This window comes from Theropithecus gelada, chromosome 10 (genome assembly GCF_003255815.1).
Source record: "Theropithecus gelada isolate Dixy chromosome 10, Tgel_1.0, whole genome shotgun sequence".
Classification (NCBI taxonomy): Eukaryota; Metazoa; Chordata; class Mammalia; order Primates; family Cercopithecidae; genus Theropithecus; species Theropithecus gelada.
Genome location: NC_037678.1, coordinates 19609912 through 19631281, shown reverse-complemented (window position 1 = coordinate 19631281; position 21370 = coordinate 19609912). Strand labels below are relative to the sequence as shown.

The 21370-nt window shown below is 56.6% G+C and overlaps 1 protein-coding gene across 5 annotated transcripts in view; it reads left to right on the top strand.

The window, feature by feature from the left end:
- Window positions 1-21370, top strand: part of OSBP2 (oxysterol binding protein 2) — a 225562-nt gene that overhangs the window by 185269 nt on the left and 18923 nt on the right. For 4 of the 5 annotated variants that reach the window (XM_025400227.1, XM_025400226.1, XM_025400229.1 and 1 more), the window contains 3 exons: window positions 3054-3307; window positions 20011-20203; window positions 20813-20930. In XM_025400227.1, coding sequence (XP_025256012.1) covers window positions 3054-3307; window positions 20011-20203; window positions 20813-20930 — 565 coding nt within the window. Of the gene's footprint in view, window positions 1-3053; window positions 3308-14222; window positions 14339-20010; window positions 20204-20812; window positions 20931-21370 lie in introns of those variants that run through there. The other variant, XM_025400230.1, reaches the window with a different exon arrangement.

Genomic DNA, 21370 nt, shown 5'->3' with positions numbered 1-21370 from the left:
CTTCTCTTTCCAACCTGCTCCTCTGTGTCCCACCCCCTACCCCCACCTTCTTCAAACCCTGCCTTCCTGTGTGTGACGCGCCAACCCCGGGAGGAATCCATGGGCCTAGGCGGGCCCCGAAGCATTCATTCACTCGCTCACTCGTTCCCTCTCTCGTCCTACCCTCCCTCCTTCTCCTGATCTCTCCGTCCCTTTGAGGGGACCTCTCCCCGCCTGTCTCTGCAGAACAGACTGTGCTCTTGGGTAATCGCTGGCCCAAGTGCCTTCCCATCCTGCCCCAACAACATGGCCAGTGACTTGAGGCCAGAACAAGCATGTGCCTGTGTCCCTGGGGACCTGAATTTGGACCTTAAGGGCTGCTTACTAAGGTGTACTGTTGAAAAGCAAGTTAGACAGAAATGTGGCTACCTGCTTCCACCCGCCACACAGAAGGATGCTTATGGTTAGATTGACTGCACCTCTCACCAGCTCTTGCTTACAGAGCAGGGGTCACATTTGGGCTGACCCGCATCTGCGTTGGGCATGCCCCGTTGAGGCCCTCCCCGTGTTGAGCCGGTGGCCATTCCAATGGATAGGGGGCTGGCCGTTCTGGTTATTAGATGTACTGAACCTGGGGAGATGACACGTGCCTCAGGCACAGGTGGTAAGAGCACAGGCTCTAAAGCCAGAGGCCTGGCTGCTCAGGAATCCCCTCACCTCGTGGCCCTGGGCAATTTCAACGCACCTTTCTGCTCCTAGATCTACCTCGCGGGGTCATCGCAGGCATTAACTGAGGCAGCGCCTCACCCACAGCCTGGCACCTGGAAAGGTGTGGTACACATCAGCCATTAGAGCCTTTCTAAGGCCGATCCGGAGAGAGGAAGACTTGTGAACAGACAGAGCTGGACTCAGATCCCAACCCTGCCCCTCAATAGCTGGCACTAAGCTGGTGGTTTGGCCTCTCGGAACCTACATTTTCTTGCCTGCAGGGAGGGAAGAATAGTCACTGTCTACAGACCTCCACTGTGAGGCCCAGAGCAACAACTGACAGAGCCATGGCCCAGACCCTGGCCCAGCCGGTGTGGCCTCCAGATGTCTGGGGGTCACAGTTGGGCTTCTGTGTGCAGACACACTGTGGCCTCTCAATGGCCTTGCCAGGGTAGGGACTGTCCCATCCCCAAGCAATAGATGAGGAAATCGAGACTCTGAGAGGTGAAGCCATGCTCGGGCCGCCTGTCTGGCCACTGTCTTCCTTCTGGGCTGCTGGGGCCTCCGTGAGAGGGGCAGGCGGTCATTTGAATAACAAGTTATTGTCATTTGGGGGCTGCAGTTGTGATGGGAGGCTCCCTGCCTCCTGGCTGGATGCTGGCCCAAGGCCCCTGTGGCCAGAGGGGGACAGGGTATGCCGTGGGCACCCTCCTCAGCTCCCCTCGGCTCAGGCCCCATACAGCTGGCTGGCCTGACCCTGCCATGGACACCATGTGTGACTCAGCCATGTCCACCTCTGTGTGCCTTGCCTGCCGTGGGAAGAAACATTCTCTCACAATACGCATTCTTTTTCAAAAATATCTTAAATCTTGGGTTACAGATTTTCTTCATCTAAAACAAGTTTTTTGCTGATTATTTCTAAACAAGGCATTTCAGAAACCCCTTGGCAGTTACAGGCTCTGGGACTCATGGGGTGGTGTGAGCCTCTTGGTGTGCTGTGGCCCTAGGCCAGCTGCCTCCTGCCCCACCTACTGTGATGCGCCACCCCACAGAGACACCCACAGCCCCATGCCCTTGGATGCAGGCTGGGTGGCAGGAAAGGGAGGTCAAAGGGCCCTGGGCAGCTGCGTGAGAGAGAGGTAAGAGGGGGCGTGGGAGCTGGCAGAGGGCACAGCCTGCCCCTCTCATGGAGGCCCCAGCAGCCCAAAAGGAAGAGGGTGGCCAACCAGGCAGCGTGGGCATGACTTCACTTCTCAGAGCCTCAGTTTCCTCATCTGTCACCTGGGGATGATCTGGTCCCTACCCTGCAAGGCCACTGAGAGGCCACAGCATGTCTGCACACAGAAGGCATTCCATCAGTGAGAATGGCTGTGTTCCTGCAGGGAGATCGGTGAAGGCAGGGACGGGGAGCCTCAACTGTGACATGGGGTCTTTTGGTAGACTTTGTTTTTGTTTGTTGTTGTGTTTTGGGTTTTTTTGTTTTGTTTTGTTTTGTTTTTTGAAACAAGCTCTCATTCTGTTACATAGGCTGTAGTGCAGTGGCACGATCATGGCTCACTGTAGCCTTCACCTCCCTGGGCTCAGGTGATCCTCCCACCTCAGCCTCCTGGGTAGCTGGGACCACCAGCATATGCCACTATGCCTGGCTAATTTTTCTGTTTTTTGTAGAAGACAGGGTTTTGTCATGTTTCCCAGGTTCTTTTGGCAGAGTTTGGACAGAAGGTGGCATTGGGCTGGCCCTCAAAGGGGTGGGTGGGGTGGGACCTCTGGTGGGGGCAGGTATGAGAAGGTTCCAGGCAGTGGGGACGTGGCGGGAAAGGCCCCAAACAGGAGCGCTCAAGCCTTTGCAGGGAACAGCGGACAGACTGGTGTGGCTGGGGGATGGGCATGATCAGAGAGCAAAGTGAGATTGACTGGGTGGGAGTGATTGGCTTGGGGTAGGCCTGCGACACCGAGAAAGGAGCTTGAGCTCCATTCTAGAGGCCTCTGTGCCCACAGAGCAGTCTCCACCTCGCCACCCAGCATAGCCCATCCTTCCCTGCACACCACAACATAGGGAGCTGGTGCCCTGCACGCAGGTGGGTGCCTGCAGTCCTGCGGCCTCCAAAGCCCAGTCCTGGCCCTGCCATTCAAGCTAGGCTCTCTTTACAGTCCTTCCCACTGACTCAGGTGGGCCCTTGCTCACCCCACCCTGGGAAAGCTGGGCCAGGCACCTCACCCTGGCCAGGAACAGGAATGGGCACCATCTGGGGGAGTGATGTTTTTTGAATGGCGCTATCCACCCTGCCCTGCTTGACCTGGCTGTGCAGACCTCTTGGTACCACGTCTGTTCGTAATGACCATAACAACTCTATTTTCTTCCACAGATGACTCTGGGGATGACGACGAGGCTACCACCCCAGCCGACAAGAACGAGCTGCACCACACCCTAAAGAATCTTTCCCTGAAGTTAGATGACCTCAGCACGTGCAATGACCTCATCGCCAAGCACGGCGCCGCGCTCCAGCGCTCCCTGACGGAGCTGGACGGCCTCAAGATCCCATCCGAGAGTGGGGAGAAGCTGAAGGTGGTGAACGAGCGGGCCACCCTCTTCCGCATCACATCCAATGCTATGATCAACGTGAGTACCCGCCCCCACCACCGCCCTGGCACGGGGCTCCCTGGCTCCAGCCCTGGGGTCCCTGAGCAGGTGACCAGGGGTGCTTGAAGCGTCAGCATTCCATTTCCTGCGGTTCCACGGTGTTTCCCAAAGCCAGCGCCCCCCCAGCTAGCTTCCGGGTTCTCAAATCATCTCCTTCACTCGGCCGTTGTTGGGCAAGGACATTCTTCTTCACTGTCTGGAGGAAACTGGAGTTGGGTGTGGACTCTGGTACAGTCTGCAGTTACTTCATGCCTCGATAAGGAAGGTCGGGACCCAAAGTTGAGTAGCTAGCCCAGCGGGTCAGTTCTGCCCACACAGTAGGGACACAGCTGCCACACTGGCCCTCAGTGGCTGCTACTCCTCCTCCCTGGGTTCACTCCCCAGATGCAGTGGGAGCAGACGCTGTGCATAACAAGGGAGGGTGTGTGGTGGGGGCTGCGGTCGAGGGCTCCCTGAGCTAGAAGAGCCTCAGAGCTGAGCCTGCCGAGGTCGTGCCAACCTGATGGTAGATGAAGTGGGTAACCGCAGTTGTAAACTAAGCAGCCCCGCCGTGGGAGTCAGCCGCTTACCCCGGTCTGGAAACCACACGGCTATGACTGGGAGCCACGAGGGTGTCTCGATGGTGGTAGGAGGATAGTGCTTGGCCCTGCTTCCCTCTTTCTGTCTGGGGAGTGTTCCCCAGAAGTGTGCGTGCTCCTCCAGGCCTCCACCCTCCAGACACAAGTCTGACTGCGACAGCCTCCTCCCAGGACAGTCCCACAGGGTGGTACATCTAGGCCAGGGGTGCAGTTCTAGGAGCTTGGGGTGGCCTGCTGTGGGAGTAAGGAGACCAGAGCAGAGGAGCTGTGCAGAAATGGAGGCTGCTACAGAGGAAGAAGTGAGGTCCAGAGAAGGGGGTTCAGGAGAGCCATCTTGCTGGCTGGGGACAGTGGGCAGTGCTTGTGCCTGGGTGAGCTCCAGCTGGGGGACCCAGCCCCCAAACTAGGAGGTTAGACCAAGGCCGGACTGGGAGCTGGGACCAAGCTCCAGGCCCCACAAGAAATGCAAGGGCAGGGTGGGAAGATAGAGGCTAGAGCTCACTGCAGGCCAAGAGCCCAGGCTAAACCCTGGGCATCCAAGACCTGCCCCAAGCCTGCTTCACTGGCCTGTTGGCAGCATGATTGTGGGGTGGGAGGGCCACCCCACCACCCACACCAGCCCAGATATGCTCAGGCTTGGAGTACCCAAATGCAGCCTTGGGAATCCCACCCTGGGGCCTGAGGCTGGGCGAGGTGTGCCCACCTTCCCGGCTGCTGGGAAACTCAGCGTGCAGGTGCCCACCCGCCTCAGCTCAGCAGATGTGTGCGCCTTCTTCATCCCAGATCCCACAGTGCTGGGGGGTTGGGTGTAGTTGGCCCCATGTGCCAAGGATGGTGAGAGGCTGCTGGGCCACCCTGCATGTTGGCCCCGTTGTCACCTGCACTGTTTTCCTACATCCACCCTCTCAGGCCCAGTGTCCTCCTTACAGCCCACAGACCAGATTATGCTGTACTTCTACCAGGGACACACACACATGGGAAGCACTGAATAACATAATAATGCGTTTGTATTTCCCTGTCCCTCCTAGAAGCCACCGCCAGAGGCTTCCCAGGCACTGCCTCCCCACCCGAGACCAAAACTGCTTTGTCTTGAGTAAGCAGTTTTGGCTTTTCCGAGATAATGAGCGTCTCAGCTGGCTGCCGTCTTGCACAGTCTTTTATCAGACATGAGAGGCTCATCTGTGTTTACGAAGCCATCAAAACAGCTCCAAGTCTAAGTGCCTAATGAATTGTTTTATGAGAAGCACAACCCCCTGGGGTTGGTCACGATTCCTTTCTGCAGCTCCAGCATCCAGGGAACATGGCAGCAGAGTCAGCCCTGAGTGATGGAAGCTGTGCCCTGGGCTGGGTTCTGCCAAACCTGCTGGTGTTAGCCTGCCATGAGGGCCCCTCCCCAAGCTCCTGCTGTGAAATCAGGGGCAGGGAGGGCAGGAGTGCGGTGCTGCCCCGACAGACTGTGCCTGTAGCCCAGGCTAGCCCAGAGGCTCGTGTTTCTCCTGGGGACCCTTCCTGACAGCCACTCCTCGCTTAGCAGGAACTGGGGCAGTTCTGGAAAGGCTGTTGACATAGCTCTCAGACATCAAGGGTTCAGCCCCCACTGTGTGCAAAGGAGCCATGTAGGCAAAGCCAGCCGCTTGCCTGAAGGTCATGGGACACATGCGTTCCCACCCCTGGCCGGGCCATGGCTTCGGCACCTGTTAGGAGAAGGTGTTGGACCAGGGCTCTGTAAGTAGGACATCCATGCTGCTCCCACCTCCAGACTTCCAGGGAGCCTATTCAGGTACCAAACCACTTACTCCTTCCAACAGCCTGGTTAGCACCTGTGAGGGATTGTTAGTGTCAGCATGGAAACTGAGGCTCAGGGAAGTCACCTGAGCTGCTCAGCATAACCCAGCTGGTAGGTGGCCATGCCAAGATGCAAACCCAGGTCTGTGTGGCCTGCAAGAAAAGTGATGGCCTTCATCCTCTCGTTCCCTCAGGGAGGTAAGGGTGACCTCCTTGGAGAGTTGCAGAGGCCCCCTCCTGCGGTGGTTACATGCCAAGGCCAGGACACGGGGCAGCCTCACCTTCACCCTGGGCAGGATCCCAACCTCAAAGATCTCTGTCAGTCCCTGGAGTGTCTTACCTTTCAGCTTCAAATTCTGTGGTAACCATGGCTGCAGCCCCACCAGGGCCCCTCCTGGGAAGCCAGGGACTTGGATATGGAAGCCACACACCACGGTCCCCACAAGGTAGAAATCATCACCCCCAATCTCTCCCGATCTCACAGTGAGAGGGAGCTGCTGCTCCCACTGTGGGGACCCCACTGCAACTCCATCCCTCTCCCCAGCCCTGCCCTGACTGTGATGTGTGCAGGGATGCTCCCAGCAGCGCCCATGCCTGCATTGGGGAAATCTCTACTGCCACTGGCTCCTCGGACAGGGCAGACCCTCCTCCTGGTGAAATGCTGTGTGTTTTCCACCTTGTGGGCTCTGATTGAGCCGGATCATAGAAGTAGAGCCTAAAATGAGGGACGGCTGGCCAGACAAAGCCCACATGGAGGGTGTCCTTTGTCCTTCAGGGCACACTGGGGCAGGCAGCTCTCTTCCTACAGGGATAGGCTGGCTGCTCCATCTTCACTTTTCTCTAAGACCACAAAGAATCTGGGGTTGTTCCGGTTTCAGGAGAAAAGTTAGGGTGGTTGGGTGTAGTGACTCACCTGTAATCCCAACATTTTGGGAGACTGAGGTGGGCAGATCACTTGAGGCCAGGAGTTCAAGACCAGCATGGCCAACATGGTGAAACCCCGTCTCTACTAAAAATACAAAAATTAGCTGGGCATGGTGGCACGTACCTGTAATCCCAGCTACTTAGGAGGCTAAGACAGGAGAATCACTTGAACCCAGGAGGCGGAGGTTGCGGTGAGCCGAGATTGCGCCACTGCACTCCAACCTGAATGACAGAGTGAGACCCTGTCTCAAAAAAACAAAACAAACAAAAATTAGCCAGACATGGTGGTGCATGCTTGTAGTCCCAGCTACTCAGGAGGCTGAGGCAGGAGAATCATTTGAACCCAGGAGATGGAGGTTGCAGTGAGCCAAGATCACGCCACTGCACTCCAGCCTGGCGAAAGAGTGAGACTGTCTCAAAAAAAAAAAAAGAAAAGAAAAGTCAGGTGAGTTCTAAATTTCTTTCAAGTTTGGGAAAGGACATATCATAAGCCTTTAGGTCCTCAGATCCTAGAAGGGCAGAGAGGAGGGTCCTCTGGATGATTCCCGAGAGCCCAGGACCCACGGCTAGTGGTGCAGGCCCATTCCACGCACCCACAGATCCTCGCAGGGTGCTGCAGCCATCCTCACCTCACATCAGGTATGGCTTCGGCCCCAGGTGTTTGAGGGAACAAGGTGCTCGGAGGTGGTTTCTGGATTGGGAATCTGGAACAGTGACACTGCGTTTCAACCCCCCATGCCTTTGCCAGTGCTGTACGTTCTAGAACACTCCTTCCTCATCCTTCAGGTACTGGCAGCTCCCTTGTCATCCTTCAGAACCCCACAGGGACGTCACCATGGCTTTCCAAGGCCTCTTTTGGGCAGCCTTCCTCCTGGCTGGGACCCCAGCTCCCAGGCACCCTGCCGCGTGGCATTTAATCCATTGTTTCAACCATTCCCCACTGGGCTTTCTGCTCCCTGAGGTCAGGCTGAGTGTCTTACTCACGGGTGTCCCCAACAGTAGCCCTGTGGGAGTGCCAGCAAGTGATGTTTCATAGTGGATCTTGTGTCTCTAGATAAAGGACTCCAAGTGGCCCACGGCCCACATTTACCTGTGATGTTACCTTTTACAAAGCCCTTCTAGTCCCATTTTCTCACCTGAACAAGGTCAGTGAGGAAGTGGAGGCCCAGCCCCGAGGCCTCAGCCTGCCGAGGTCACCCCTGTACCCTGCACCCCCCTGCACTGCCCTTCCGGAGGGATCACCTGGCCCGGAACAGCATTTCATGGCATTAAATTGTACAGGTAACCACATTTTCCATGTGCACGCCACACCGGGCTCCAGCCTCCCTCTGCCTTGTGACATTTTGATTGGCAGGGTTCTTTCTTTTCTTTCTTTTTTTTTTTTTTTTTGAGATGGAGTTTCGCTCTTGTTGCCCAGGCTAGAGTGCAATGGCATGATCTTGGCTCACCACAACCTTGACCTCCCAGGTTCAAGCTAGTCTCTTGCCTCAGCCACCTGAGTAGCTAGGATCATAGGTATGCACCACCATGCCCGGCTAATTTTGTATTTTCAGTACAGACATGGTTTCTCCATGTTGGTCAGGCTGGTCTTGAACTCCCGACCGCAGGCAATCTATGTTCCTCGGCCTGCCAAAGTGCTGGAATTACAGGAGTGAGTCACTGCACCCGGCCCTGGCAGGGTTCTTTCTAGCCAGACTCGGAGGGTGCACGTGGTGGGCCTTGGAAGGACCCTCTGGGGTCAGCATTTGAGTCAGTCAGTAGCCCCGTCGTGAACTCAGGGCAACCCCTCTCTCATCACAAAGCTAGGCAAGCCCTGCCTGATGGGCATTTGACATCAGATCTTAGCAGCTGCCTCCTGATCCCTGCCCAGGCCTGTGCCAGACAGGGACTCACAGGGAACAGGCAGTCCAGCAAACTCTTAAAGTGACAGGCCGCCAGGCATGTGCTCATCGGTGTGACCTGTTCTAAGATGACCCAGGGCCGCCAGCTCACATGCCCACTTTTGAAGGCCAAGTTTAGGGAGAGCCCGGGAATGTTCCCAGTTGGCAGGGAGGCAGATTCCTGTCCAACTGACCACAGCACAGCAGGAGCCAGGGCAAGCCTTGGCTGGGCCTACAGAGGGCCGAGGCAGCAGACACAGAATGGGAAGTAGGCTTTCTCCTAGGCAGAGAAGGAAAATATTAATATTTTCCCTTCTGGGCTGTCATCGTGCACAGGTCTTTCTGCTCCGGCCAGGATGGGGACCTGTACCAGTTTGGCTCTGAAGCCCCTCTGTTATTCCCACCTGCCTACCCGGTTACCCTTCCTGGGCCTCTGGACAGTTCTCCAGTCATGGTGGGCCTGTGGGCAGGACCCGGTCATTGGGCGAGGCTTGCCAATTGTGTGAGTGGTGACCTCGCCGCCCCACTGCCCGGAAAGGGGAGTAGACTCCTTGCCTTCCCGCTTAGGGAACCTGGAGAGATCAGCTTGGCTCTTGGGTTTTCAGCCATGAGACAGAACCAGGGTATGGGGTTCACACGATTCCTGAGCATCCCTGGCAGGCCCAGCAGCGTCTCCCCACCCATTCCCCACAGGCCACCTGTCCCTGGTTGCGTCTTCCTGCCCTGGTGGTAGTTCCCCCAACACCCATGCCCCAGCTCCTAAGGACTGGGCTATGAGAGGCTGGGACAGGCCCTGCCAGTGGCGAGCCAGGATGGGAAAGGGGATGAGTGTTCCATGCGTGGAGTGGCATGCCAAACATTCTGCATGCACATTCCCTGCCCACTCTGCAGGCTTGCGCATGGGGAGACCAAGGCTGAGGGGCTCAGGATCCCAGCTGAAAAGGATACAGGCCCATGTATTCCTGATTCCAGAGCCCGCTACACTGCTGCATTATGGTAGAGAAATAAACCTGACCCTCCCCGTGATTGGGGTTAGGAGGTCAAGAAAACCTCCCCTGTCCACCCTTACCCTGCATCCCTGTCCTGGCACCACTGATCACCCACCTGCAGGCCTGCAGAGTCTCACAGATCTTTCTACTGCAGCATCTTGACCCTGTCCTTCCAGCAAGGGCAGGACACAGTATCTCTCACAATCCCTGTAGCCCTGTGGCCTCTATGCCTGGCTCAGAGCCCAGCACATGGGAGCCTCGGCAAATGAGAGAGAGAGAAGAGGGGTGGAGAGAATATTGTGAAAAATCACAGGGGCAAATGAATGAATCGCTTAGTGTCTGGCAAAATTCCCTAGTGGGTAATTTTTTTGACTCTGATAAAAGCCAGCCTAGCAGATCCTTGCTTGAATTACTGTTTTGGGTAACTGTGAATTCGCCTGCCATTTAAGAGAAACCCTGTAGCACTATTAAATGACTTTGGTTTTTAGAATGAGTCTTGAACCATAACGTGCCTGCGCACAGGTGCTCTGCCAGGCATGGGGTGGGGACATTCTCTCTCACAGCAGCGTCCTCCGTGAGCACCAGGGTGTACCTTGTACGGTGGCACTGCTTCTGTCACTTGGCTTAAGGTGGAAAATGATTGAGTTTGTACATATTACAAGCTCATGCTTGGAGTGTTAGTATCCACAAAGTGAAAAAGCTGCAGGAGCAGGTTCCATCTGCAGGCCAGGGCAGCAGAGCGAGGCTGGGGCATGTTCTCTCCTCTAGTCCTGAGCCCCCTGGGTGGGCCGGCAGCTGGGCTCCATCCTGCTTCTTAGCAGCCTGTGGGCTCGTTCCTGCTGCTGTCCCTCCAGTCCCTGCAGGCAGGTCCCAGCCCAGACCGATTGCACCTGACTCGACCCCCATTCCTGAACTTGGAAGGTTCCTCATAGTTGGTCACTCATGCTGGGCCCAGGACTTGGTCCTTCTGACCACATAACCCTCTGTGGCACTTGGGAACCCTGAGCTGTGAGGGTGAACACAGCCCCAGCCTTGTGGGCCCTGCACCCTCCTGTGGGGTCTGTAACCACATAGGTGATACGGGATGTCAGCGGCAAAAAGACCTTTAGAGGAAAGAGCCAGTGAGGTGGGATGGGGTGAGAGGCCACAGGCTGGGGGCTGAGCAGAGGCACAGGTGCCAGGCGCCCTGGAGTATGTACTGGGAGCCACAGGAGGGGAGGTGAGAGTGAAGAGGAGGCCAGTCACAAGGGACCTCATGCTGACAGCGTTGTGCTCCCACTTGAAATGAGGGACTCAATGCCAAGTGACTCAGTGCCAAGGTCAATGACTCAAGGCCAAATAAAATGATCCCACGTGCATTTTAGCGAGACCCCTCTGCTGCTTGGAGAATGTGCTATCCGCGAGGCAGGGGCAGGTGCTTGAGGCCCTGCGGGGGCCCTTGGGCAGCGAGAGTAGAGCTGGCACCCATGAGAATGGGCAGTGCTGCTCTAAGCTGAAGGCAGGGACAGCAGAGTTGCTGTGTGGTTGAGAGAAGAGGCCATGGGGAAGGACCCCATGCTGGGGGCCTGGGCCCCTACAGAATGGGGGTCTTCGTGTTTGACGCCCAGTTTGGCCCACACACAGGTTCTGCAGGATGCAGGAGGGTCTTTCCCAGGAGTGGGTTTTGTGTAGCTAGTGAGTGGGCAGAGCTAGCTCGAGGTGCCCAGTGCAGGCAGAAAGCAGGGAGGGCAGGGCTGGCCAACAGAAGGTAGATGCTTACCAGGCCTGGATGGGACAGATGCCGCACTCTTGGTCCCTGGGTTTACCAAGGAAGGTAGCGTCCCTCAGGAGACACACTTTGGTGCCTGCCGCAGGGCTGGCTGGGCAGTATGGGGTGCCTGCGACATCCTGATGGCAAGGACATGGGAAAACCTGAGGAGGAAGGGCACCCGGCACAGCCAGCACTCGATGGAGTGGGCTCGGGGCACACTCCACTTGGGGATACTCCAGCTGCAAGGGCAAAGCACAAGGGGGAAGTAGGAGACACTGGGGGCACCAGATAGCCAGAGTGGGCACCGGGGGTAGGCAGGGCTGCTGTGGAGAGGGTCACAGGAACAGAGACAGCAACCTGGGGCCCTCAGACAGGGCTTCTGATGTGGGGCATCGTAGAAACAAAGACCCCTGTCAGAAGGGGCCCCCACTGCCAGAAATGCTGAGGTTTCTCTGAGGCCCCGCTTGGCTCATGGCCCAGGAGGTCACGTGGGGCTCCTTAGGCCAACCCAGGCGGGGGTGAGAGGCCCGGAGCTGCTCTCCGTTGTCCCTCGGGGGCCTGTGGGGCAGATTTCTGCCCAGCTGACCACCGTCCTGCTCCTGACAGCTTGCTCATCCAGGACCTGGGGAGATGGGTAAAAATAGATTCCAGATTTGTCTAAAATCAGTTGGCAAACTGGAAGCCAGATGGTGTTGGTTCCTGTGTGTGAGTGGCAAACTATTTTGAATGTGGAGAGGCTATTTTAAAGTTTTAATTGGAGTGGAAAGCTGCTTCACCAGTGCCGAGAGTGAGTCACATCAAGGAGACACTCTGATCGACCCGCGGTGGGGACTGGGAAGGGCTGAGGCCCCTGTGTGCTACCAGCCTGTGCCAAGGGCTCCTGTGAGGAGCAGGCCCTGGGAGCTCAGCCTCGGGGGGGCAGGCAGGTGATGGAGACACAGCACGACAGCTTGGCTGGGCCAAAGGGATCCCTGGGGGAGCCCAGCACTTCCCCTTGTGGCTCCACAGGTCCCCAGTCTGGGTCTTAGACACTTAAGACCAGAATCACAGCGCAGTTCCTTCCTGCCTTTATGAGGCACCTGCTGAGCTTGGGTTTCATCCTGTGTAAAGTGAAGCCAGGCCAGGCACGGTGGCTCACGCCTGTAATCCCGGTACTTTGGGAGGTCGAGGCGGGCAGATTACTTGAGGTCAGGAGTTTGAGACCAGCCTGGCCAACATGGTGAAACCCTATCTCTACTAAAAATACAAAAACTAGCCAGGTGTGGTGGCAGGCGCCTGTAGTCCCAGCTACTCAGAAGGCTGAGGCACAAGAATCGTTTGAGCCTGGGAGGCAGAGGTTGCAGTGAGCTGAGATGGCACCACTGCCCTCCACCCTGGGCAAGAGCAAGACTCTGTCTCAAAAAAAATAGGTGAGGCCAGCCCACCACTCCTCAATGGCAGGGGAGGCAAGGTCCTGTTACTCCAGTGAGTCCCCTGGCCATGCAGAGGGGCTCAGGGAGACCATGACTCTGTGATCTCACCACTCATCACCTTCAGAACCACAGGCTGGTGAGAGGCAGAGTCTGTGGCAACAAGGGATGTGAGGATCAGCGTGGAGGGTGGGTAGCCTTGGCCCTAGAAACCCGGAGAGCAGAGGGTCCTCCGGCCGCCCACCTGGGAGCCCAGAGCTGGACAGCAGACACGTCAGGTGCCTGGCAGGTCCTGGACCAGCCGCACTTTCTCCCATTATCCCTGCACCAGGGGTGCTGGGACCTCCTGCGTATGCTAATGGCTGGAGCCAGTCGCCCAGCCTGGACCATCTGGGCGTTTGACCAATCTCCCCACCTCCTCCATGAGCCCAATGGCTGCTGACGTCAACACCTAGCAGGCCTCTGGTGCCTCCCTCACATCCCTGTCTAGGAGGGAAGTTTCCAGGCAGCCACTGAAGGCCAGACAGGGTCCTGGCTCTGCATGCTCCCGAGAACTTCAGAGGCTGCCCTAGGTCACACACAGGGGACCCAGGCTAGCTGACCTCACACCTTGCTCTCCCGCCTGTCCCAGGGAGCAGTGAGATCGCTGTCAGGATTAAGATTAGGAACAGCAAAAGCGATTAGAGTTTGTCCTCCTTTTCCTGGGGTACATCTGGGCAAAGGTTTCCAGGTCAGAGACGTTCAATGTCTGTCCCATGGGGCACCGGTGACCAGCAGCAACCCCCGCTCAGACCTGACATGGCATGGCCCCTGACTTGGTTTCCCCTGGGTGGGCAGCCCTTACAGCCTTCTTCCCCAGGCCGGACTTCTCAGTAGGGAGAGTCCCTGGTGGCCAAGCAGGGCCTGGACTCCCCAGGTGGGGCTGCCCCAGGGTGGAGACCCCCCCCTTTGTCTGTCGAGCTTTGTGGTTCTCACTCTGCTTGGGGGCAACTCAACAGGCTCCCTGCCCTCCCCATGGAGACAGGACCACACTGCTCAGGGGCCCTGCATCTCAGAGCACCCCCACCCCCAACACCCCTCTCACCAGAACCCTCTGTGCAGCACTTGGGGGAAGGTGGAAGGGGCAGGCCTGGGAGACTGGAACTCTGTCCCCACGCTGAGGACAATCAACCTGACAGGTCACAGAATCAAGGACTCTGTAGAAGCCCAGGAGGGCGCCAGGAGATTACAGGCCTGTCCCAGGGTGGGCAGTGGGGTAGCACCCATGCGGGCCCAGGCACCACCTCCAGCTCCCACTAGGACCCCTCACTCCCCTCCCCTTAAACAATGCAGGACACAAATGTGTGGGCAGGGGCTTCAGGTCAGCCTGTCTCTCCTCCTGCTTACAGCTGAGCATGAGTCCCCTGGCCCCAGGTAGAGCTGTCACAGAGCCTCAGAGAAATGAGACCACGTTCAGGCCTGGGCTGGGTCAGCCAGGCCCCCCATGGGCCCCTGGGAACCTCCCCCTGCTAGCCCCTCTGCTGGGCCCCAAGCCTAATCCAGCTTATTGAGCACACAGCACACAGCCCAGCTCAGCATTCTGAGAACAGCAGGGCCACGCCAGGCGCCTGCCTCTCCCCACAGCACAGCCAGGATGGGGCCTGGAGAAGGCTGGCAGCAGCAGAGGAGACCCTGGGAGTCGGGAATGGACACCAGGTGGGTGCATCCGGGCTGGAGGAGGTGGACAGGCTCTCTGCATCCACAGGGTGACCAGGGCAGCTCATCTGCTGTGATGGCAAAGGCCCTGGGTGCAGACACATGAGGCCTTTGATATTAGCACACAGCAGCTTTCACCCTGCCCCGCTTTTAGGTGACTGTGACACTCTATGACCTGCATGTGCCCAGCCTAGGCACATGTACCCAGATGAAGCCCAGCTGTCCCGGGGACTTCCTGTCTCCCTGCTGCACGATGCCAGCTGGCCCTTTGGTAGCCTTGAGGGGGACCGAGGTCACTCACAGCCAAGTTATTAGCCAGCAACCCTGGCTGTGTGAACAAAGTCCTCAGCTGGGGCTAAGGGTGCTAGGAGGCCACCCCTTCTCTCTGAGGCTAGGGCTGGGCTCTGTTGCTTGGACAGGGTTATTCCCAGGCAGCCTTGTTAGTATCTCCCAGGAACCTAACTCCACACCAGGAAGGCTCTGGGATCCCACAACATCCCTGCCCTCAAGGGGGTCCCAGACAGCAATCAAGACTTAGCTTTACAAAGTAAACCGTAACAGCACTGGTTCCGTGTCCTGGGAGACATGCAGGTGAGATGCCCAGGGACTTGGATCCTGGCCCTACACACACCTCTTCATGGCCTTGGGCGAGTCCCTCAGTCACCCTGAGCCTTCGTTTCCTCCTCGGTCATGCACACTATATTTTTAAAAAATCTGTTTCAGTGCTTGTAAGAATGCCTGCAATGGCCTGCCTCACAGTGGGCCTGAGGTGTGAGGGAGGCGGGGCTGGCAACAGAATCAGCAGGTGGGTTTGGATTTGAGCCAGGGAAAAGCAAGAAGACCTGGTGGGCCACACTCAGGTCCCTGGGAAGGAATGGAGCCCCAGGAGATGAGACTGGAGAGGATTGGAAACCGTGTCTATGAGAGGCTGTCAGCTGCCTGGATCTCTGGAAAAAACAACAAATCCTCCATTTTCCCTTGAAGGAGAAAATGGTCACTTCTAAAGTACTGGAGCCCCTGTGAACAGCAAAGGTAGGAGGTAGGGGGCCTAATTCATCTTTGTTCTCTTGTCATCTTTCCCTCTTTGCTCTTGCTGCTGGGAAGCCCAGGCACCCTCAGATGTGAGTTTGTGGGAATTCTTACCATGACCTTTGGCTAGTATTTTAAACTGCTGTTGTATGGCTCTTTTGTAAGTCTTGCTGTAAATGACATGAGGTATATGAAAACAAAGCACCCAACTATGTGAGAACTCGTGGACGAAGAGGACGATTCTGGGGGCTGTAGAAGATTGGCAGGAAGCGATGGTGCAGGGATGAGGGAGGGCGGGTGCAGAGGCCTTGTGCACCCAGATAGGTAAGAACTCAGAAAACCATGAAGCACCCATTCACTCTCACCATGCACAGCACAGCCCTGGCCTCTGCACCCCTGCTTGCATCAGGCAGGCGTGGGGATCGTGCCTTGTGTGGAGGTGGTCCTGGGGCCAGACAGACCTGAGATCCCATCCTGTTCACCCTGTGCTGACCTAATTAGCCCCTTCTCCCTGGCCCTCAGTCTCAGGATGCAGGGGACTTCCCTGAAGTGGCACCCAGGGAGATGAGGGTGCGCTTCCTGACTTGCACTCTGTACCTGCCATGAGACCAGCTCAACAGAGCCTGGAGACCTGCATGGGCCAGGGTCACAGCTGACCGGTGGCACAGGGGCAGCAGGGCAGCAGCGTCAGGGAGCCATGAACAGGTGGCTGGAACCAAGACTAACTTGACTAAGCACTGGGCCAAGCTTAGGGCAATGTGGGGAGGAGGGTCTCGTGGGAGCTGCAGCCAGGTAGGAGGTACAGCAAGCTCTCAGTTCAGGACCTGGGTTCTGGATCTGGCTCTGCCACCTCCTTGCTGGGTGCCCTCAGAGCCAGCTTTGCTGTCTTGGGATGGGGTGGGAGTCTCTGTCTACCCACCTCACAGGGCTTCTGTAAGGGTCTGGAACATTCCTGAGGCACCCAGAGGGACACTGTGCCCCCACCTCCACCACCACCCTTACATCCACTGGCAGAAAACCAGCAAAGAGGTGCCGTCTGGTCTGGCTGCTGGGATGCACTGTCTCGGAGTCTGTTTTCAGGGTCCTCACTCTAAGGCCTACAGCAGTGAGAGAGGGACAGGGCTGTGGGTGAAGCAGGAAGGCCACTGTAGGACCCCAGGTGGTGAAAGGCTCGGCTCCCAGTCACAAGCCAGGGAGCAGTGGAGTCAGGCCTGGAGCTGGGTCTCCCAGGACCCACCCAGACCCACTATGGGGTCTACAAATTGCATGATGGACAGTGACTGCAGCCCCACACCCAAGGGACAGCCTTATAGACCCATAAACTCAAAATAGCCCAGACCTTCAACATCCTGGACTCAGTCTCACACATCATCAGGATGACGCGCATGAGATAAGGAGGTTTCTTTCCTTCCTCGAGGAGACCTTTCCCCCTGCCTCAACCTGCGGGGAGGAGACCTTCATCTGTCCAGTGGGGGTGACTGCATTCCTCCCACCTGGAGAATTTTCTGGGTGAGCAGAGACAGGGCAGCTTGTGGGCACAGCATCTGTCGGGCATCACTGTCTGTCTCAGAGGACGTGGGCTCAGAGGGGCCCTGTTGGAACCCAGGTTTTCCAACTCCTGATAGTGCGCCCCTGGCCACCACACTCTGCTGGCTTCCTTGGGCAGACCACGCCGCATCTCCAGGCCCCATTTCCACATCCCAGGGATAAGGAGGCACGCCTTGCCCTGCCCACCCTGCGTGGTGCTGTGAGGGAGATGGGGAAGGGAAGGTGCTCAGAGGAGGGCTTGTTCAAGGAATGGCGTCCCTGGAGCAGGCTGTGCAGCCAGCGCTCTGGAGCAGGGGCGGGCTGGGCTGGGGACCCTTTCCACCAAGCCAGGCTGGCCACCAGAGCTCGGGCTCTCCCTGTGGGGTGGGCGAGACTGCTGAGCCCCCAGGCAGGGTGCCCCAATGCAGAGCCTTGGGGAGCCTCCCACCCTTGGAGGTGCTGGTCCATCCCTCCTCTCCTGAGGCCACCTCAGGACACCCCCAGCTCGCTCCCATTGCTGTCAGTCCCACCCCCCTGGTAGGTGTCATTCGGCAGCAAATATCTGGGAGCAGCTGCTGATTCAGGGCCATTCCTGGCACAGTCGCTGGAGAGACCAACCCATTGGGCAGGCGTCTGAGTGGGCATGACTGAGGGAGCAGGCCATTTCCTGGGGGAGCGATGCTGCAGAGGTCTGAGGAGTGGTGGGAGTTAGCGGTCATGGGCCTGGGCACCAGGTGCCGGGGCAGATGCGGGAGGTGATCCACAAGACATATCTGTTGAGTGCTCCCTCGCCCCGCCTGCCACATCACCTCCTGATATTTCCTCAACAGCTGCCTTGTCTCTGTGTCACAGGTGAGGACTGGTGTGCCCATCTTCCTCCTTTGGGGTGGGACAGCCTGCAATGTGCATGGAGCTCAGTGGGTGCTCCAGGTCAGCTGGGGCAGTTGGGTGGGGAGGGAGTGCTGGGGAGTGGCAGCTGGGGCCACTGATGCAGCTGTGGGCCAAGGAAACATCCCTTCCTACTGGGTTAAAGAATGTGTCCAGAAAGGGCAAATTCAGAGGTTCCTAGATTGGATCTCACTGGCCTCCATGGACAGCTGAAGCCTGAGCCATCCTCTCCACTGTAATGATGGCAGAACGACCAACCCCTGCTTCAAAACTGTGTGGTGCAACCACCTATGGACCTGGGAAGCTGAAAAGAATCTGGATGTCTTAGTAGACCACACGCTTGAAGGGAAAACCTTAAAAGCAGTTATGTGATTCATATTCTGAGGTAGCTTGGTAGAAAGTGCCAGTCCCAGTTCTGCCAGACAAGACCAATTACCTCTCTGAGCTGGGGAGGATAGCAGAACGTGGCTTTCCTTCCTTCTGTGCCACGGCCAGGGACCGGCCCAGTGGTAGACAAGGGCCAGTGACAAACCTGAGGCCTAACACTGCAGGGAGGATGTGGCTGCAGAGAGCTCAGCCCCTGCCTTGATGAGCAATAGCAGCCACCTCAGCTCCAGGTGAGCTGCTGCTGGGGAGGCAGCGTGCAGACCCGTGGCATCTGGCTTTGCTGCTCCCCAACTGGCATCCTGACCATGGGAGGCCAACTAGGGTGAGTGCTGGTTGCTGGGTGGGCTCTGAGAAGGCTATGGGTCCCACATCCCCATGGAGGCCAAAGCGGGCAGTGAGCATGTTTGTTACCATCCCAGCAGAGGGGGAAGCTAGACGGCCCCCAGGGCCTTCTTCACTGCAGGTGTCAACAGAAACAGACTGCAAAATATTTGAAAAGATTTATTCTGAGCCAAATATGAGTGACCACGGCCATGACATAGCTCTTGGGAGGCCCTGAGAACATGTGCCCAAGGTGGTCGGGGTGCAGCTTGGTTTTATACATTTTAGGGAGGCATGAGGCAGCAATCAAATACATTTAAGAAACACATTGGTTTGGTTCAGAAAGGCAGGACAACTCAAAAGCAAGGTGGGGAGGGGCCTTCCGGGCTATGGGTTAATTTAAACATTTTCTGGTTGGCACTTGGTTGAGTCATCTAAAGACCTGGGATCAATAGAAAGGAAATGTTCAGGTTAAGATAAAAGATTGTGGAGACCAAGGTTCTTTTTCAGTCTTATAGTGGCTCCCCTTAGAGACAATAGATGACAGATATTTCCTAATCAGAACTTCAAAAAGGTGCTAAAACTCAGTCTCTTCAGGATTGGCAAGGCCTGGAAGAAAACGATCTATGTGAATAGGGATTCTTTACAGATACACATTTTCCCGCACAAAGGACAGCTTTGCAGGGCCACTTCAAAATATGGCCAAGAAGCATGTTTTGGGATAAAATACTTTGTCTTCCTTGACTCGTAATGTTATGCCAGTCAGGTTGGAAAGTCACGATATATAGGGTTAAATAAAACCCATCTGATAAGAATTTATGGTTTTTAGGGCATGACTCCCCAGACGCCTTACATAGGAATTTGGGCAAGATAAAAAATATCAGAGCTTAGTCCTCACAGGGAATGGCGGGGGGGTGGGGGGAGCAGATGTGTTATAGGAAAGGGGTCCTGATCCAGACCCCACAAGAGGGTTCTTGGATCTCGCACAAGAAAGAATTCAGGGCGAGTCTGCAGTGCAAAGTGAGAGTTTATTAAGAAAGTAAAGGAACAAAAGAATGGCTACTCCATAGACACAGCAGCCCCCAGGGCTGCTTGTTGCCTATTTTTATGGTTATTTCTTGATGATGTGCTAAACAAGGGGTAGAGTATTCATGCCCCCCTTTTTAGACCATAGAGGGTAACTTCCTGATGTTGCCATGGCATTCGTAAACTGTCATGGCGCTGGTGGGAGTGTAGCAGTGACGACAACCAGAGGCCACTCTCGTCGCCATTTTGGTTTTGATGGGTTTTGGCTGGCTCCTTTACTGCAACTTGTTTTAGCAGCAAGGTCTTTATGACCTGTATTTTGTATCTCATCCTGTGACTTAGAATGCCTTAGTGTCTGGGAATGCAGCCCAGTAGGTTTCAGCCTCATCTTACCCAGCTCCTGTTGAAGATGGAGTTGCTCTGGTTCACATGCCTCTGACAGATGGGCCCCTGCCGGAGGCCAGAGTCTCATACCGCCACCCCTCCCTCCCCAGGCCTGCAGGGACTTCCTGGAACTAGCAGAGATACACAGCCGGAAATGGCAGCGGGCACTGCAGTATGAGCAGGAGCAGCGCGTGCACTTGGAGGAAACCATTGAGCAGCTGGCCAAGCAGCACAACAGCCTCGAGCGGGCCTTCCGCAGCGCCCCCGGCCGGCCGGCCAACCCCTCTAAGAGCTTCATTGAGGGTGAGTGCCCGGGCGGCCAGGGCAGGGCTGTCTCGTGACCTTCTGCCAGCTAGCTCTGCATATACAGCTTCTGCTCCCCCACATGCATATCCCTGGCTGTGTCCATGTGTGGGCTGGGCTTGGCCAACTCTGGACTGCCTTTTTGTGCTTTGTATCTCCTGTGCCCATCACCCACTGGCAACAGTTTCTCTGCACCTAGGTTCACATTCTCAAGAGTTAAGTTTAATGAGCCCAGCTGTCCCTTGTGTGACAGGGGTGTCCTGGTGCCAGATGGCCACCCACCTAGCCTTGGGTTGGGGGTCATGGGGATCGTGGACAGGGGTCAACAGAAAGGGAAGCTGGGCCACAGAAAGACTGACCCACATGCTGAGAGATCGGGGGCGGGGGGATGGGGGCTTCCAGAAAGAGGCCCCTGTGCAATGAATGTGTTGAAAGCACATGATTCTAGCAGAGGGAGCAAGGGTGGCTGCGGCCCAGGGCTGCCCAGGTGACTGAAGCAGGAGGAGAGTGAGGCCAGATGGGGGTTGAGGGAGCCCTTGGCTCTGGACTTAGGGAGGCAAGATGAGCCTTTTGTGAAGTTACAAACTAAAGCTCTGCCTATGTCTCTAGGAAGCCTCTTGACTCCCAAAGGAGAGGACAGTGAGGAAGATGAAGATACCGAGTACTTTGATGCCATGGAAGACTCCACATCCTTCATCACCGTGATCACTGAGGCCAAGGAAGACAGGTAAGGTGGCTGCATCTGGGCAGAGCCTCCCCCACCCTGGTCTTAGGCTGCATCTGGTCTTTTCACCAGCTATCTACTTGTTTACTTGGGGTTTTCTTTCCTTTAAATTTTGCTTTGGCCAGGCCCAGTGGCTCCCAGCACTTTGGGAGGCCAAGGGTAAAAGGATTGCTTGAATACAAGAGTTCGAGACCAGCCTGGGCAACATGGCAAAACCCTGTCTCTACAAAAAATACAAAAACTGGCCGGGCGCGGTGGCTCAAGCCTGTAATCCCAGCACTTTGGGAGGCCGAGACGGGCGGATCACAAGGTCAGGAGATCGAGACCATCCTGGCTAACACGGTGAAACCCCGTCTCTACTAAAAAAAATACAAAAAACTAGCCGGGCGATGTGGCGGGCGCCTGTAGTCCCAGCTACTCGGGAGGCTGAGGCAGGAGAATGG